This window comes from Lonchura striata, chromosome 27 (genome assembly GCF_050655825.1).
Source record: "Lonchura striata isolate lonStrDom1 chromosome 27, ASM5065582v1, whole genome shotgun sequence".
Classification (NCBI taxonomy): Eukaryota; Metazoa; Chordata; class Aves; order Passeriformes; family Estrildidae; genus Lonchura; species Lonchura striata.
The window spans coordinates 2017192-2035026 of NC_140729.1; the positions used below are offsets into that span (position 1 = coordinate 2017192).

Here is a 17835-nt window from a genome sequence, read left to right on the forward strand (position 1 = left end):
CGCTGTCCCGCCATCCCGGTATTCCCGGTGTTCCCGGTATTCCCGGCATTCCCGCTGTCCCGCTCCCGGTATTCCCGGTGTTCCCGGTATTCCCGCTGTCCCGCCATCCCGGTATTCCCGGTGTTCCCGGTATTCCCGGCATTCCCGCTGTCCCGCTCCCGGTATTCCCGGTATTCCCGGCATTCCGGTGTGCCCGGCATTCCCGCCATCCCGGTGTTCCCGCCATCCCGGTATTCCCGGTATTCCCGCCATCCCGGCATTCCCGCCATCCCGGTATTCCCGCCATGCCGGTATTCCCGGCGTTCCCGCCATTCCCGGTATCCCGGTATTCCGGCGCCGAGCGTTGGCGGCGCGGCGGGCGGGCAGCGCGGTCTCTGTGGCGCAATCGGTCAGCGCGTTCGGCTGTTAACCGAAAGGTTGGTGGTTCGAGCCCACCCAGGGACGGCCGCTCCTTTTCCCGCTTTTCCCGGCGCTTTTCCCGGCGCTTTTCCCGGCGCCGCCACGGGCGGAACCGGGCACGGAGAACATTCCGGGACACCGGAGCCGCTCCCGGTGCTCCCGGCCGGGCGGAGAAGCCGCTCCCGGTGTGCCCCGGGCCGTCCCCGGGGCTCTGCCGGGAGGGGATTGGATATCCCGGATTCCATCCCGATCCCGGATTCCATCCCGATCCCTGATTCCATCCCGATCCCGGATTCCTGATTCCATCCCGATCCCGGATTCCATCCCAATCCCGAATTCCTGATTCCATCCCGATCCCGGATTCCATCCCAATCCCGAATTCCTGATTCCATCCCGATCCCTGATTCCATCCCAATCCCGATTCCTGATTCTATCCCGTTCCCGGATTCCATCCCAATCCCGAATTCCTGATTCCATCCCGAATTCCTGATTCCATCCCAATCCCACTTTGTCCATCTCAGTTCCTGATTCCATCCCAATCCCTGTTTCCATCCCCATCCCTGATTCCATCCAAATCCCAAATTACTGTTTCCATCCTGATTCCCGATTCCATCCCAAATTCTGATTCCATCCCAATCCCAAATTCCTGTTTCCATCCCAATTCCTGTTTTTCCATCCCAATTCCTGTTTTTCCATCCCAATTCCTGTTTTTCCATCCCAATCCCTGATTCCATCCCAATCCCTGATTCCATCCCAATCCCGAATTCCTGTTTCCATCCGAATTCCTGTTTCCATCCGAATTCCTGTTTCCATCCCAATATCAAATTCCTGTTTCCATCCCGATTCCTGATTCCATCCCGATTCCTGGTTTTCCATCCCAATTCCTGGTTTTCCATCCCAATCCCTGATTCCATCCCAGTTCCTGATTACATCCCAATCCCGAATCCCTGTTTCCATCCCAATTCCAATTCTGGTTTCCATCCCAATTCCTCTTTCCGTCCCAATCCCAAATTCTTGTTTCCATCCCGATTCCCGTTTTTCCACCCCAATCCCGAATTTCTCCCCAAAGTGAAGCTGAAGGATCTCCCAGGGCGAGCGTCCCCCCTCAAATGCCAGAATTCCCAAAATGCTGGAATTCCCGAAATGCCGGAATTCCCGAAATGCCGGAATTCCCGAAATGCCGGAATTCCCGTTTCAACCCGGGGATCAATCCCGGGGTTTCAAATGGAAAACCCCTCAAAAATGCAGCTTAAAAAATGGGATTTAAAAATGGGAATTTAAAAATTGGGATTTAAAATTGGGATTTAAAATTGGGATTTAAAATTGGGATTTAAAATTGGGATTTAAATTGGGATTTAGCAGCAGAGCTAACAGATCCAGACAGATCCAGCTGTTCCCATTTTCCAGCCATTCCCATTTCCAGCTGTTCCCAATTACAGCTGTTCTCCCATTTTCCCAACCCATTCCCAATCCCCACCGTTCCAATTTCCAGCTGTTTCCCCAATTCCAGCTGTTCCCAATTCCAGCTGTTCTCATTTTCCCACCCATTCCCAATTCCGGCTGTTCCCAATCCCAGCCATTCCAGTTTCCACCCGTTCCAAATCCCACCCATTCCCATTTTCCCACCCATTTCCATTTCCAGCTGTTTCCCCAATTCCCAGCCGTTCCCATTTCCAGCTGTTTCCCCAATTCCAGCTGTTCCCATTTCCAGCTGTTTCCCTAATTCTACCCATTTCCATTTCCAGCTGTTTCCCCAATTCCAGCCGTTCCCAATTCCAGCTGTTTCCCCATTTCCAGCTGTTTCCCCAATTCCAGCTGTTTCCATTTCCAGCTGTTTCCCCATTTCCAGCTGTTTCCCCAATTCCAGCTGTTTCCATTTCCAGCTGTTTCCCCATTCCCAGCCGTTCCCATTTCCCCACCCGTTCCCAGCTCCCGCCGTTCCACTTTCCGGCTGTTCCATTTTCCCGCCCATTCCCATTTTCAGCCGTTCCACTTTCCGGCCTTTCCCATTTCCCAGCCGCGGCCCCGCCCCCTCGTCGCTCCCGTCGTGCCTCGCGCGCTCGCTGTGATCGCCATTTCCGCCCCGCCCACCCTCCCCCGCCTCAGCCAATCACCAGCGCCCGTCCCGCCCACCCTCCCCCGCCTCAGCCAATCACCTGCGCGCGCCCCGGGCGGCGGCGGCGACCAATGGGAAGCGCCAAAGTGAGAGCGGCGGTCACAGCGACCAATGGGAAGCATCGCCGTGAGCGAGATGGCGGCAGCCAATAGGAAGCGGTGAGGGCGGGAGTGGCGTAGAATTGACCAATGAAAAGCGGCGGGGGCGGGAGTGGCAGTGGGATTGACCAATGGGAAGCGCCAGAGGCGGGAGTGGCAGTGGGATTGACCAATGGGAAGCGGCGGGGGGCGGGAGCGGCGGCGGCGTGGCGGGGCCGGAGCGGGACCGGGAGCGGTGACACAGCGGGGACGGGACCGGGACAGAACCGGGGCACAACCGGGACAAAACCGGGACAGAACCGGGGCAGAACCGGCACCCAGCGGGGACTGAGGCGTCACCGAGCAGCCGCAGCCATGGTGAGACCCGCGGCGGCGCCTCCGGTACCGGGAGTGTCCCGGGACATGAACCGGGGATGTCCCGGGGATGAATCCCGGTACCGGGGCTGGCCCAGGACGTGAATCCCGGTACTGGGGATGCCCCGGGGATGAATCCCGGTCCCGGGGCTGGCCCGGGAAATCAATCCCGGTGCCGGGGCTGTCCCGGTGATGGTTCCCGGTGGTGCCGGGGTTGCCCCGGTGGTCCCGGTGCTGACCCGGTGCCGCCGGTGCTGACCCGGTGCAGTCCCGATGGGGCTGGGGCTGTCCCGGTGCTGTCCCGGTGTTGACCCGGTGCCGCCGGTGCTGACCCGGTGGTGCTGAGGCTGACCCGGTGATCCCGGTGCTGACCCGGTGCTGACCCGGTGGTGCCGAGGCTGACCCGGTGATCCCGGTGCTGACCCGGTGCCGCCGGTTCTGACCCGGTGCTGTCCCGGGGCTGTCCCGTTTCTGACCCGGTGGTCCCGGTGCCGGTTCTGTCCCAGTGCCGGTGGTCCCGGTGCCGGTTCTGTCCCGGTTCTGTCCCGGTTCTGACCCGGTTCTGACCCGGTACCGGCTCCCCGCAGTCCATCCTGGCGTACAACGGCGGCGCCGTGCTGGCCATGCGGGGCCGGGGCTGCGTCGCCGTCGCCGCCGACCGGCGCTTCGGGATCCAGGCGCAGACCGTGAGCACCGACTGCCGCCGGATCTTCCCCATGGGCCCGCGGCTGCTGCTCGGCCTGGCGGGGCTGGCCACCGACGTGCAGAGCGTGTGAGCACCGGGAACGGGAACCGGGAACGGGAATGGGAATGGGAATGGGAACGGGAACGGGGAACGGGAACGGGAATGGGAACGGGAACGGGGAACGGGAACGGGAACCGGGAACCGGGAATGGGAACCGGGAATGGGAACGGGGAACCGGGAATGGGAACGGGAACCGGGAACGGGGAACCGGGGCTGGCCACGGACGTGCAGAGCGTGTGAGCACCGGGAACGGGAACGGGAACGGGAACGGGGAATGGGAATGGGAACGGGAACCGGGGCTGGCCACCGACGTGCAGAGCGTGTGAGCACCGGGAACGGGAACCGGGAACGGGAACGGGAATGGGAACGGGAACGGGAACGGGAACGGGAACGGGAATGGGAATGGGAACGGGAACCGGGGCTGGCCACCGACGTGCAGAGCGTGTGAGCACCGGGAACGGGAACCGGGAACGGGAACGGGAACTGGGAATGGGAACGGGGAACGGGAACCGGGGCTGGCCACCGACGTGCAGAGCGTGTGAGCACCGGGAACGGGAACGGGAACGGGAACGGGAACAGGAATGGGAACGGGAACGGGGAACGGGAACCGGGCAGGGGGATCGGGAACCGGGGCTGGCCACGGATGTGCAGAGCGTGTGAGCACCGGGAACCGGAACGGGAATGGGAACGGGAACGGGGAATGGGGAACGGGAACGGGGAACGGGAATGGGGAATGGGAACGGGGAATGGGAACTGGGAACGGGGAACCGGGAATGGGGAACGGGAACGGGGAACCGGGAATGGGGAACGGGAACGGGGAACCGGGGCTGGCCACGGACGTGCAGAGCGTGTGAGCACTGGGAACGGGAACGGGAACGGGAACGGGAACGGGAATGGGAACGGGAACGGGGAACGGGAACGGGGAATGGGAACCGGGAACGGGGAACAGGAACGGGGAATGGGAACGGGAACAGGGAATGGGAACGGGAACCGGGGCTGGCCACCGACGTGCAGAGCGTGTGAGCACCGGGAACGGGAACGGGAACAGGGAATGGGAACGGGAATGGGAATGGGAACGGGAACGGGGAACGGGAACGGGAACCGGGAACAGGGAACGGGAACGGGAACTGGGAACGGGGAACGGGAACCGGGAATGGGAACGGGAACGGGGAACGGGAACGGGAACGGGAACCGGGAACAGGGAACGGGAACGGGAACTGGGAACGGGGAACGGGAACCGGGAACGGGAACTGGGAACCGGGAACGGGAACCGGGAACGGGAACAGGGAATGGGAACGGGAACCGGGGCTGGCCACCGACGTGCAGAGCGTGTGAGCACCGGGAACGGGAATGGGAATGGGAACGGGGAATGGGAACGGGAACGGGAATGGGAACGGGGAATGGGAACGGGAACGGGAACCAGGAACCGGGAACGGGAACGGGGAACGGGAATGGGAACGGGAACCGGGAATGGGGAACGGGGAATGGGGAATGGGGAACGGGAACGGGGACCGGGAATGGGAACGGGAACGGGAACGGGAACTGGAAACGGGAATGGGAACGGGGAACGGGAACGGGGACCGGGGAACCAGGGCTGGCCATGGACGTGCAGAGCGTGTGAGCACCGGGAATGGGAACGGGAACCGGGAACGGGAACGGGAACCGGGCGGGGCTGCAGGGCTGGGAAATCCCTGCTAAAACCCAACTTTAACTCCTAAAACCCGACTGTCAAGCCCTAAAATTCAATTTTAACCCCTAAAATTCACTTTTCCCTCCTAAAAATCCAACTTTAACTCCTAAAACCCGACTTTTAACCCCTAAAATTCAACTTTCAACCCCTAAAATTCAACTTTTTACCCCTAAAATTCAACTTTCAACCCCTAAAATTCAATTTTAACCCCTAAAATTCAACTTTCAACCCCTAAAATTCAACTTTTAACCCCTAAAATTCCCCTTCCCCTGCTAAATCCCGACATTAACTCCCAAAATTCCCTTTTCCCCCCGAATTTGGCTCCCCAGGGCGCAGCGGCTGAAGTTCCGGCTGAACCTCTACGAGCTGAAGGAGGGGAGGCAGATCAAGCCCCAGACCTTCATGAGCATGGTGTCCAACCTGCTCTACGAGAGGAGGTGAGGCTGAGAGCGGGGCGAAAACTGCCCAAAAAATGCCAAAAAATGCAAAAATCGGGAAAAAACGGGAAAAGCTGCTGGAAAACGTAAAAAACGGGGGAAAAAACGGGGAAAAAAACGGGGAAATGGCAAAAAAAAAATCGAAGAAATGGAAAAAAGCTGGGGGAAAAAAACGGGGGGAAATGGTAAAAAAGATCTGGAAAAAAGTGGGGAAAAAACTGGGGAAAATGGCAAAAAAAAAAAAAATCGGAAAAATGGAAAAAAACTGGGGAAAAAATTGGGGAAAATGGTAAAAAAAAAATGCAAAAAACTGGGAAAAAAAGGGAAAAAACTGCAGGAAAATGCAAAAAACTGGGAAAAAACCTGAGGAAAAGTGTCAGGGATGGGATCCCCGTGACCCCAGGAGGACTGGGAGGTCCCCGTGACCCCAGGGATGACCCCAGGGATGACCCCTGACCCCAGGGATGACCCCTGACCCCAGGGATGACCCCAGGGATGACCCCTGACCCCAGGGATGACCCCGTAAGGACACAAGTGATCCCTGTGACCCGAGGAGGACAGGGAGATCTCCCTGACCCCAGGGATGACCCCTGACCCCAGGGATGACCCCAGGGATGACCCCGGAAGGACAGGGATGGTCCCCGTGACCCCAGGGATGGTCCCCGTGACCCCAGGGGTGGTCCCTGTGACCCCAGGGGTGGTCCCTGTGACCTCAGGGATGACCCCTGACCCCAGGGATGGTCCCCGTGACCCCAGGGATGACCCCAGGAGGACAGGAACCATCCCTGTGACCCGAGGAGGACAGGGAGGTCCCCGTGACCCCAGGGATGGTTCCCGTGACCCTAGGGATGACCCCAGAGGGACAGGGTGGTCCCTGTGACCCCAGGGATGGTCCCGGTGACCCCAGGGATGACCCCAGAAGGACAGGGATGGTCCCCCTGACCCCAGGGATGACCCCAGGAGGACAGGGACGGTCCCTGTGACCCGAGGAGGACAGGGAGGTCCCTGTGACCCCAGGGATGGTCCCCGTGACCCCAGGGATGGTCCCTGTGACCCGAGGAGGACAGGGACCATCCCTGTGACCCGAGGAGGACAGGGTGGTCCCGGGGATGCCCCCTGACCCCCGGATGCCCCCGGGATGCCCCCGGGATGCCCCCTGACCCCCGGATGCCCCCTGACCCCCGGATGCCCCCTGACCCCCGGATGCCCCCTGACCCCCGGATGCCCCCTGACCCCCGGGATGCCCCCGGCCGTGCCAGGTTCGGGCCGTACTACGCGGAGCCGGTGATCGCGGGGCTGGACCCGCTGAGCCTGGAGCCCTTCATCTGCTCGCTGGACCTCATCGGCTGCCCCATGGTCACCCAGGACTTCGTGCTCAGCGGCACCTGCTCCGAGCAGATGTACGGCATGTGCGAGTCCCTCTGGGAGCCCGACATGGTCAGTGACACCGGGGACACCTGGGGGGACATGGGGACACCTGGGGACACCTGGGGACATGTGGGGACACATGGGGGGACAGCTGGGACAGGCTGGGACAGCCTGGAGACACCTGCTCCGAGCAGATGTACGGCATGTGCAAGTCCCTCTGGGAGCCCGACATGGTCAGTGACACTGGGGACACCTGGGGGGACATGGGGACACCTGGGGACACCTGGGGACACCTGGGGACACCTGGGGGAACATGGGGACACCTGGGGACACCTGGGGACACCTGGGGACACCTGGGGGAACATGGGGACACCTGGGGACACACCTGGGACAGCTGCTCCGAGCAGATGTACGGCATGTGCGAGTCCCTCTGGGAGCCCGACATGGTCAGTGACCCTGGGGACACCTGGGGGGACATGGGGACATGTGGGGACACATGGGGGGACAGCCTGGGACAGCTGGGACAGGCTGGGGACACACCTGGGACACCTGGGGACACGTGGGGACACACCTGGGACACCTGCTCCGAGCAGATGTACGGCATGTGCGAGTCCCTCTGGGAGCCCAACATGGTCAGTGACCCCGGGGACATCTGGGGGGACATGGGGGGACACCTGGGGACACCTGGGGACACACCTGGGACACCTGGGGACACGTGGGGACACACCTGGGACACCTGCTCCGAGCAGATGTACGGCATGTGCGAGTCCCTCTGGGAGCCCGACATGGTCAGTGACACTGGGGACATGTGGGGACATGTGGGGACACATGGGGACACCTGGGGACACATTGAGGTAGATGAGGGGACAGCCTGGGGGACAGCCAGGGTCACCTGGGGTCATCTGGGATAGCCTGGGGACACCTGGAGACACCTGGGGACAGATGGGATAGCCTGGGGACATGTGGGGGGACAGCTGGGACAGGCTGGGGACACATGAGGGGACACACCTGGGACAGGGTGGGGTCATCTGGAATAGCCTGGGGACACCCAGAGACACCTGGGGACACCTGGGATGGCCTGGGGACAGCTGGGGACACCTGGGGACAGCTGGGGACATGTCAGGGGATAGTCTGGGATAGCCTGGGGACACTCGTGGCTTGTGGGGGACACCCAGGGACCTTGGGGACACCTGGGGTGGCCTGGGGACACCTGGGGACACCTTGCTGCACCTGGCAGGGGGAGCCTGCAGGGTTTGGGGGGGTTGGGGTCAGTTTTGGGGGGTTGGGGTCAGTTTTGGGTGGGTTGGGGTCACTTTTGGGGGGTTGGGGTCACTTTTGGGGGGTTGGGTCAGTTTTGGGTGGGTTTGGGTGAGTTTTGGGTGGGTTGGGGTCACTTTTGGGTGCGTTGGGGTCACTTTTGGGTGGGTTTGGGTCAGTTTTGGGTGGGTTGGGTCAGTTTTGGGAGGATTGGGGTCACTTTTGGGTGGGTTGGGTCAGTTTTGGGTGGGTTGGGGTGAGTTTTGGGAGGGTTGGGGTCACTTTTGGGTGGGTTGGGGTGAGTTTTGGGGTCTCTGCAGCCCAGCTGAACCCGTTCCTCCCCAGGAACCCGAGCAGCTCTTTGAGACCATCTCGCAGGCCATGCTCAACGCCGTGGACAGGGACGCCATCTCGGGCATGGGCGTGGTGGTGCACCTGATGTGAGAGCCCCGTCCTCCCCCCCCTTCCTTCCCTTCCCTCCCCTTCCCTTCCCTTCCCTTCCCTTCCCTTCCCTTCCCTTCCCTTCCCTTCCCTTCCCTTCCCTTCCCTTCCCTTCCCTTCCCTTCCCTTCCCTTCCCTTCCCTTCCCTTCCCTTCCCTTCCCTTCCCTTCCCTTCCCTTCCCTTCCCTTCCCTTCCCTTCCCTTTTCCTCTTTCCTTTTCTTTCCCCTTTCCCTTCCCTCTTTTCTTTTCCCTTTTTCCATTTCCCTTTCCTATTTCCCTTTTCCTTTTCCCTTCCCCCAGGGATCCCCAAATCCAGGGCTGGCACTGCCCTGCTTCCCTTCCTTCCAAGGATCTCCCAAATCCAAGGATCTTTTTCCTTTCCTTTCCTTTCCTTTCCTTTCCTTTCCTTTCCTTTCCTTTCCTTTCCTTTCCTTTCCTTTCCTTTCCTTTCCTTTCCTTTCCTTTCCTTTCCTTTCCTTTCCTTTCCTTTCCTTTCCATTCCCTTTTCCCTTTTCCCTTTTCCCTTTTCCTTTTCCATTTCCCGTTTTCCTTTCCTTTTCTTTTCCTCCTTTTCCTTTCCCTTTCCTCTTTTCTTTTTCCCTTTCCCTTTTTCCCTTTCCCATCCCTCATTTCCCTTTCCCTTTTCCTGTTTCCTTTTTTTCCCCTTTCCCTTTTCCTGTTTCCTTTTTTCCCTTTTCCCTTTTCATTTTCCCCTTTTCCTTTCCCCTTTCCCTTTCCCTTTCCTGTTTCCTTTCCCATTTTTCCTTTTCCCTTCCCTCAGGGATCCCCATTTCCTGCCCCTCCTCAGCCGGGCTCTGTCCCTTCCCAGGAATTTTGGAATTCCCAGTCCCCCTGCTCAGGGATTCCATGGCTGCATTCCCATGGGATTGAGATGCAGCACTAATTCCTGGAATTCCCATTGGAACTCCTGGTATTCCCATTTAATTCCTGGAATTCCCATTGGAACTCCTGGTATTCCCATTTAATTCCTGGAATTCCCGTGGAACTCCTGGTATTCCCATTTAACTCCTGGAATTCCCGTTTAAATCCCAAAATTCCCATGGGATTGAGGATCCAGCACTGACTCCTGGAATTCCAGCCCGGTTTAACCCCTTTAATCCCGGATTTAACCCCTTCAAACCCAGTTTTAACCCCTTTAATCCCAGATTTAACCCCTTTAATCCAGGATTTAACCCCTTTAATCCCGGTTTAACCCCTTCCAGCCCGGTTTAACCCCTTTAATCCCACTTTAACCCCTTCAAACCCAGCTTTAACCCCTTTAATCCCAGCTTTAACCCCTTTAATCCCGGGTTTAACCCCTTTAATCCCGGTTTTAACCCCTTCCAGCCCGGTTTAACCCCTTCCAGCCCGGTTTAACCCCTTTAATCCCACTTTAACCCCTTTAAACCCAACTTTAACCCCTTTAATCCCGGATTTAACCCCTTTTATCCCAGTTTTAACCCCTTTAATCCCGGGTTTAACCCCTTTAAACCCAGCTTTAACCCCTTTAATCCCATTTTTAACCCCTTAAATCCCGGTTTTACCCCTTTAATCCCGGTTTTAACCCCTTCCAGCCCAGTTTCACCCCTTTAATCCCACTTTAACCCCTTCAAACCCAGCTTTAACCTCTTTAATCCCAGATTTAACCCCTTTAATCCCAGATTTAACCCCTTTAATCCCAGATTTAACCCCTTTAATCCCGGTTTAACCCCTTCCAGCCCGGTTTAACCCCTTCCAGCCCGCTCTAGCAGGGCCATCCCCTCTGTCCCCGCAGAGAGAAGGACAAGGTCACCACCAGGACGCTCAAGGCCCGCATGGATTAGCCCGGCCCGGCTCTGGACCCGCTCGGGATTTTTGTACAATAAAATAAAATAAAAATAAAATTAAAAAGTACAAAAATGCCCTGGAGTCCCTTTGGGTGCCTCTGAGCAGGGCCAGCGGCCCACCCTGGCTGCCAGGACCCTGGGGTGTCACACAGGGGACCCTGGGGTGCCACCCTGGCTGCCAGGACCCTGGGGTGTCACACAGGGGACACACAGGGGACCCTGGGGTGCCACCCTGGCTGCCAGCACCCTGGGGTATCACACAGGGGACACACAGGGGACCCTGGGGTGCCACTTGGCTGCCAGGACCCAGGGGTGACACACAGGGGACACACAGGGGACCCTGGGGTGCCACCGTGGGTGCTAGGGGACACAGAGGGGACCCTGGGGTGACACACAGGGGACACACAGGGGACCCAGGGGTGCCAGCCTGGCTGCCAGCACCCAGAGGTGACCCCTGAAATGTCACCTGGGTGCCAGGACACGCAGGGGACCCTGAGGTGTCACAGAGGGGACCCTGGGGTGTCACCTGGGTGCCAGGACCCAGGGGTGTCACAGAGGGGACACAGAGGTGCCACCGTGGCTGCCAGGAGACACAGGGGTGCCACCCTGGGGTGCCACCCTGGGTGCCAGGACACAGAGGGGACCCCTGAAATGTCACCCCTGGGTGCCAGGGGACACAGTGACACCCTGGGGTGCCACCCTGGGGTGCCACAGAGGGGACCCTGGGGTGTCACCTGGGTGCCAGGGGACCCAGGGGTGTCACAGAGGGGACACAATTCCCTCCCTAAGGCAGATTTTTTAAGTGACAGCTGAAAATCCAACACATCGTTCTACAAATTAAAACAGAAATAATTAATTTTTTAATTTCATTCCAACAATCTCCGTTCCAAGCCCAGGCTCCTGAAGCCACACACGAAATAAATAAATTTTCTCCACACCTGGGGTATTTACAAGTGGGTTTGTATTGGCAGTACCCACCAAAAAATTAAGATTTTTCCCCCAAAATTTTGCCTCATTCTAACCCAAATCTTTATTTCTAAAGGTACTTACACAACATTTCTCTTTTTGGTATTCCTTATGCCAGGAGCTTCAGTAATTTGAATTTCCTCACGGCCTTTTGTACCAGGGCAGAGGTTTGTTTTTTTTTTTTTTTAAGTGACAGCTTAAAATTCAACCAATTAAAATAGAAATGTTTAATTAATTTTGAGAACTTCATTCCAACGATCTCCAGACTCCAGGGATGGATCAGCCCCCCAACAGCCCACCCCAAAATCCCATTTTTAACCCCAATTTCCCATCCCCCCCAGCCGAGGGGGACCCCTCAAAGAGCACGGCAGGGAGGGCCCAGATGTACACAAAGTTTTAATTTTATTTTATTTTTTTTCTTTTTTTTTTTTTTTGCTCTGGTTGGAGACTCATCTGGTAACATGCATGCATTTCAAAACAGCAACAGTGCCTCAAATTCTCCTAGCAAACAGACAAGCACAGAGGACCTCAAATTCCTATTTAAAAAACAGCAGTGAAAAAAACCTAGAATGTTCCTTTTTTTTACTTTTTTTCTTTTTAAATATTTTTTCTTTTTTTTTTTAATTTTTTTTGGTGTAGTTTTTAGATTAAACTTCATTTATTCACATTTTTTTTTTTTCCTTTTTCAGTTCGTTTGCGCTGATTTTTTTTTTTTTTTTAACCCTGCCCACCCCTCCTGACCTCTGTGTGTGGAATTTGCTCGCTCTGCTCCCACCCAGCTGCAGAAATTTTGGGGTGCTTTTCACTAAAAATGGGAATTTCCACAGCTCTGTCACCCCGAATTTCCATGGGATTCACCCCACGGAGGCAGACGCTGGGAGTGGCCCTGCAGGAATTTTTGGGGAATTTGGGGTTGTTTATCCCCACAGGATAAATTTTGTCCCTTTAATGGGATAAATTCTGTCCCCATGGGGTGAATTTTGTCCCTTTAATGAGGATAAATTTTGTCCCCTTAATGGGATAAATTTTGTCCCTTAATGGGATAAATTTTGTCCCCATGGGGTGAATTTTGTCCCTTTAATGGGATAAATTTTGTCCCTTTAATGGGATAAATTTTGTCCCCATGGGGTGAATTTTGTCCCCATGGGATGAATTCCATCCCCACAGGATAAATTTTGTCCCTCTAATGGGGTGAATTCCCAATTAATTCCATGATTGCGGCTCTGGATGAGCCCAGGCCGAGGTGAGGAGGGTCCGAGGGGGGCTCCGAAAGCTCCCGGGGCTGCTCCCCCAAAATTCCCAAATCCTCTGGAGCTGTTCCCCCAAAATTCCCAAATCCTCTGGAGCTGTTCCCCCAAAATTCCCAAATCCTCTGGAGCTGTTCCCCCAAATCCCCCTGGAGCTGCTCCCCCAAAATTCCCAAATCCTCTGGAGCTGTTCCCCCAAAATTCCCAAATCCTCTGGAGCTGCTCCCCCAAATCCCCCTGGAGCTGTTCCCCCAAAATTCCCAAATCCCCCTGGAGCTGTTCCCCCAAAATTCCCAAATCCCCCTGGAGTTGTTCCCCCAAATCCTCTGGAGCCGTTCCCCCAAAATTCCCAAATCCTCTGGAGCCGTTCCCCCAAAATTCCCAAATCCCCCTGGAGCTGTTCCCCCAAATCCCCCTGGAGCTGTTCCCCCAAAATTCCCAAATCCCCCTGGAGCTGTTCCCCCAAAATTCCCAAACCCCCTGGAGTTGCTCCCCAAATCCCAGCCTTCATCCCAGCCCTGGAACTCCCAGTTCCACCCCAGTTCCTTCCCAGTTACCTCCCAATTCCCTCCCAGTTCTCTCCCAGTTCCAATCTCAGTTCTATCCCAGTTCCCTCCCAGTTCCCATCCCAGTCTAATCTCAGTTCTAATCCCAGTTCTATCCCAGTTACCTCCCAGTTCCCTCCCAGTCCCATCCCAGTTCCCTCCCAGTTCCCATCCCAGTTCCCATCCCAGTTCTCTCCCAGTTCCCATCCCAGTTCTCTCCCAGTTCCCATCCCAGTTCTCTCCCAGTTCCCATCCCAGTTCTATCCCAGTTCCCATCCCAGTTCCCTCCCAGTCCTATCCCAGTTCTATCCCAGTTCCCATCCCAGTTCCCTCCCAGTTCCCATCCCAGTTCCCATCCCAGTTCTCTCCCAGTTCCCATCCCAGTTCTCTCCCAGTTCCCATCCCAGTTCCCTCCCAGTTCCCATCCCAGTTCTCTCCCAGTTCCCATCCCAGTTCTCTCCCAGTTCCCATCCCAGTTCTATCCCAGTTCCCATCCCAGTTCCCTCCCAGTCCTATCCCAGTTCCCATCCCAGTCCTATCCCAGTTCCCATCCCAGTCCTATCCCAGTTCTCTCCCAGTCCTATCCCAGTTCCCTCCCAGTCCTATCCCAGTTCCCATCCCAGTTCCCATCCCAGTTCCCTCCCAGTTCTCTCCCAGTTCCCTCCCAGTCCTATCCCAGTTCCCTCCCAGTTCTCTCCCAGTTCTCTCCCAGTTCCCCCTCTCATTTCGGGGCTGCCCCACCAGCCCGGGTGGGAATTCCCAGCCCAAAGCAGATTTTTGGGGATTTAAATCCCTCAGGAATTCGGCTCCTGCAGCTCCTCCTGCCCTCACAGGCGCTGCTCACTGATTATTTGGGGGTTTTTTGGCCAAAAAACAATTCCTGAATTCTGCTGCAAATCCTGTTCTGCAGCCAAGGAGAGGAACATCAGCAAAAATCAGAATTAAACCCACACCAGAACCAAACAAACCAGCACAAGCAGTTGTTAAACCAGAATTTAAAGGGCTGGGTTTTCCTTTTTTTTTTTTCTTTTAAATACTCGTGTTAAAAAAGTGACCTAAAACAAGATTTTAAAGAAAAAAAATAAAACAAAACAAAACAAAACAAAAACCACAACAAAACAAAGCAAAACAAAAAGAAAATGAACAGAAAGAAAAAGTCCCTTTTAAAAACAAATCAAAACATTTGCAGCTTCTCGTTCTGGAAAAGAAAAAATACTGTCTAGAAACAAAAAAAAAAAAAAAAGAGCATTTTGAAGGTAAATGCTACTTCTCCAAGTGTAAACAATATACAAAAACGCTTCTGTTAAACAAAGTTACATAGCTGGGGAAAACATTATTAGGTGAGAAAATCACATTTAATCACTTTGAACATTAATAGGAAGGGGCAGAATTTTTGTGGGACCCCCCCCCCAGATCACCCCAAATTTAATCCCAGCAGGAGTTTGGAATAAGGAAATTTTCCCTGCTCTCAGTTTTTTGTCAGATCTGTGAGGATTTTCTGGTTTTTGATTCTTTTATTCATTATTTTGCAATTCAATAAAGGAGATTTTTTTGGTTTGTTTTTTTTTTTTTTGCCATTTTCACTCCCTTTTCTCTGGGTTTGCTCTGTGGGGTTCACCCACCTCCTGCTCTCTTCCTCCCCCTTTTTTTTCTCCTCTTTATTTATTTTATTTATTTATTCTTTTTTAAACAGATGATTTCAAGAGAATAAAAATTCCAAGCTGCTTCCCCCAAAGGGAGAAGGGCAAACTTACCAGGTTAAAGTTGCAGATTCAATGCAGATTTTTTTTTTTGTTTTTGTTTTTGTTTTTTTAAAAACTGTCAGGAATAAAAAGTAATTTGTGTTCAATTCCTAATTAGCAGTAAACTTAAGTGCTTATTAAGAGAGGAAAAAACCAATATAATGCCCACAAAACGAAGCTGATGATGCCCTCTAAGTCCTTTTTAAAATATTTTTGAAGTATTTTGATTTTTTTTAAAGTATTTTTTTAGCTGCATTTGGGTTGTGGCTTTTTTCAGCTCCACACCTTAAGACAGCAAAGGGGGAACTGAAATTTGGGCCAAAAACCCTCCAAATCCCATCAGAACCCCTAATTTTTTATTTTTCCATAATTCTATTTACAGTGCACACCCTCGGGGGGGTTCAATTCCAGCCTTTCCTGAGGTGGGATTCACGTTCAGGAAGGGGATGAAAAGGAAATAAAATTAAAAAAAAAAAATTTAAAATCCCATTCAGAATCCAGCCCAAAGGCAGGGTTAATTTAGGGGAAATAAGCACCAAATTATGTCTGAAAAAAAGGACCAAAAAAAAAATTCCACACAGCAAAAAAAAGTGTCACAGCACGGGACTGACATTCCCAAAAAAAAGGCAAGTGTGAAAAACAGTTCCAAGGCAGATGAAGCAACTGCAGAGAGGTTTGTTCAAAACTCTTAAATCCTGCTTAGAAAGAGAAATGAAAATAAAATTTAAAAAAAAAAAAACCAAACAAAACCCACGGTGAGGCTGCCCAGCTTGGCTGTGAAAAGGTTAAAGGAGATAAAATAATAATAATTTTAAAAAAATGAGATTTCAGTCATTTCAAGCAGTCCTAAAATCCTTCAGGGGGGGCTGGAAATGAAATTTGGGTGGAAATTTTGTAATTTTCTCTCCTGGGGGGTTGAGCTCAGCTCTCAGCGCTCCCCCCCGGCAGCCAGGCTGTGCAAAATCACATTTTTAAAAAAAAATAAAACACCAAAAAAACCCAACCCAGTGAGCTCTGTCAGTAGCTGCTGCAGGAAGGAAGACTGGGTGGTTAATTAATTAGCTAATTAACACTGGCAGGATGGTGGTGGTGACCTCAGAGCCACTCCTGCATGAGGAAGTGGCTCAAAATCTGATCTACAGGTACAAAAATGCCTTTTTTTTTTAATTTTTAATTTTTTTTTAACTTTTTAGGAAATTTTCAGGGCTGGCCAAGTGAAATCAGCCCAGCTCTGAGCACATCAGGAGCTGAACCTCTCTCATTTCTCTGCTTGTTTTTAGTTTTTAAGAGTTCCACCTTTTGAATTTTTTTTTTCAGAGATCATCTTTGGTAGATGTTCGTTTCCCTCATCTTTCTTGTAAATCGAGTGCAGTTACAAAAAAAATGGTTTGTGTTATTTTTTCTTTCCCCGTTCCTTAAATTAACAACAACAACAAAAAAATTAATATAAAGTGTCCCAGTCTGAATTTACCTAAAATTCAGCAACTCCTCCTTTTTTTACCAGAGTTCTGTTTGCCCATCCTTGAAATGCTGAGCTGGTTTCCTTCCAATTCCTAGCGAGAGGGAAATAAAAAAAGGGGATTTTTTTGGGGGGGGGTGGGTGGTTTTTTTTGTGGTTTTTCTTTCTTTTTTTTTTTTTTCTGGACGAATCCAGTCCGATAAAACCAAAACCAACAACAACAACAACACAAAAAAACCCCAAAAAACGAGGAGTGGTTGGCGAGTCAGGCACTGCTCCGGCGTCACCCTCGGCGACGGCGTCACCCTTCTGGGGGTGGCGTCGCTGTTTTTGGGGGGACAGTGCTGGAGTTTTTGGGGTGGTGTCACCTTCTGGGGACAGTGCCAGAGTTTTTTGGGGGTGGTGTCACCTTTTGGGGACAGTGCCAGAGTTTTTGGGGTGGTGTCCCTGGGCTGGAAGGAGGCGCTCGGCTCGTTTGGAAAAAGCCCTCGGAGATTCGGGCGCCGGTGCCGCGGCGAGGATGGGTTTGGCACCAGGTGCCACTGCTGCTGCTGCTGCTGCTGCAGCGGTGCAGTCCAGCCATGCAGCCACGCAGCCGTGCAGCCCCTGCAGCCCTGCAGCTCCTCCCTATGCCAGGATGCTGGAGATGAACTCGTTGAAACGCTTCGAGTACTGCTCGGGGTTCACCGTGGAGATCTCGGCCCCGGCCTGGGGGGAGAGAGAAGGGTCAGGGGGGCACGGGGGGCATGGGGGGCATGGGGGGCACAGGGTGGCATGGGGGGCACAGGCACGGGGGTGTCAGCATGGTCAGGGTGGGCAAGGAAGGGTCAGGGGGGCATGGGGGGCACAGGCACGGGGGGGTCAGCATGGTCAGGGTAGGCAAGGAAGGGTCAAGAGGGGCACGGGGGGCATGGGGGGCATGGGGGGCACAGGCACAGGGGGGTCAGCATGGTCAGGGTGGGCAAGGAAAGGTCAGGGGGGCACGGGGGGCATGGGGGGCATGGGGGGATCAGCATGGTCAGGGTGGGCAAGGAAGGGTCAGGGGGGCACGGGGGGCATGGGGGGCACAGGCACGGGGGGATCAGCATGGTCAGGGTGGGCAAGGAAGGGTCAGGGGGGCACGGGGGGCATGGGGGGCACAGGC

General features: G+C 54.5%; 2 protein-coding genes and 1 non-coding gene across 4 annotated transcripts in view; 2 read left to right on the forward strand and 1 right to left on the reverse strand.

Moving 5' to 3' along the window:
- Nucleotides 1-370: 370 nt before the first annotated feature.
- On the forward strand, nt 371-444 carry TRNAN-GUU (transfer RNA asparagine (anticodon GUU)). The gene has a single exon. It is a non-coding gene; the product is annotated as a tRNA-Asn (tRNA).
- A 2244-nt stretch (nt 445-2688) lies between these two features.
- PSMB3 (proteasome 20S subunit beta 3) lies at nt 2689-10805 on the forward strand. Of its 2 annotated transcripts, none has more exons than XM_085561806.1 (6): nt 2689-2970; nt 3555-3739; nt 5732-5839; nt 7099-7276; nt 8810-8904; nt 10625-10805. In XM_085561806.1, exons 1-6 carry the CDS (start codon nt 2704-2706, stop codon nt 10632-10634), a joined length of 843 nt encoding a protein of 280 aa, XP_085417932.1. In that variant the 5' UTR covers nt 2689-2703; the 3' UTR covers nt 10635-10805. The 2 variants fall into 2 exon arrangements, with proteins under 2 accessions (XP_085417932.1, XP_077644447.2); XM_077788321.2 differs by having other exon boundaries at nt 10681-10805.
- A 1276-nt stretch (nt 10806-12081) lies between these two features.
- Nucleotides 12082-17835, reverse strand: part of PIP4K2B (phosphatidylinositol-5-phosphate 4-kinase type 2 beta) — a 38750-nt gene continuing 32996 nt past the window's right edge. The window contains exon 10 of the mRNA XM_077788320.2: nt 12082-17399. Within this exon, the coding sequence (XP_077644446.1) occupies nt 17319-17399 (81 nt within the window). The 3' untranslated portion in view covers nt 12082-17318. The remainder of the gene's footprint in view (nt 17400-17835) is intronic.

Excerpts from the sequence above, each read along its gene's own strand:
- PSMB3 (XM_077788321.2), top strand. The coding sequence starts at position 2,704 with ATGAAAAGCGGCGGGGGCGGGAGTGGCAGTGGGATTGACCAATGGGAA. Across the intron at positions 2,971-3,554 it reads ACCGAGCAGCCGCAGCCATG|TCCATCCTGGCGTACAACGG; the intron begins GTGAGACCCGCG and ends GGCTCCCCGCAG. Across the intron at positions 3,740-5,731 it reads GCCACCGACGTGCAGAGCGT|GGCGCAGCGGCTGAAGTTCC; the intron begins GTGAGCACCGGG and ends TTGGCTCCCCAG.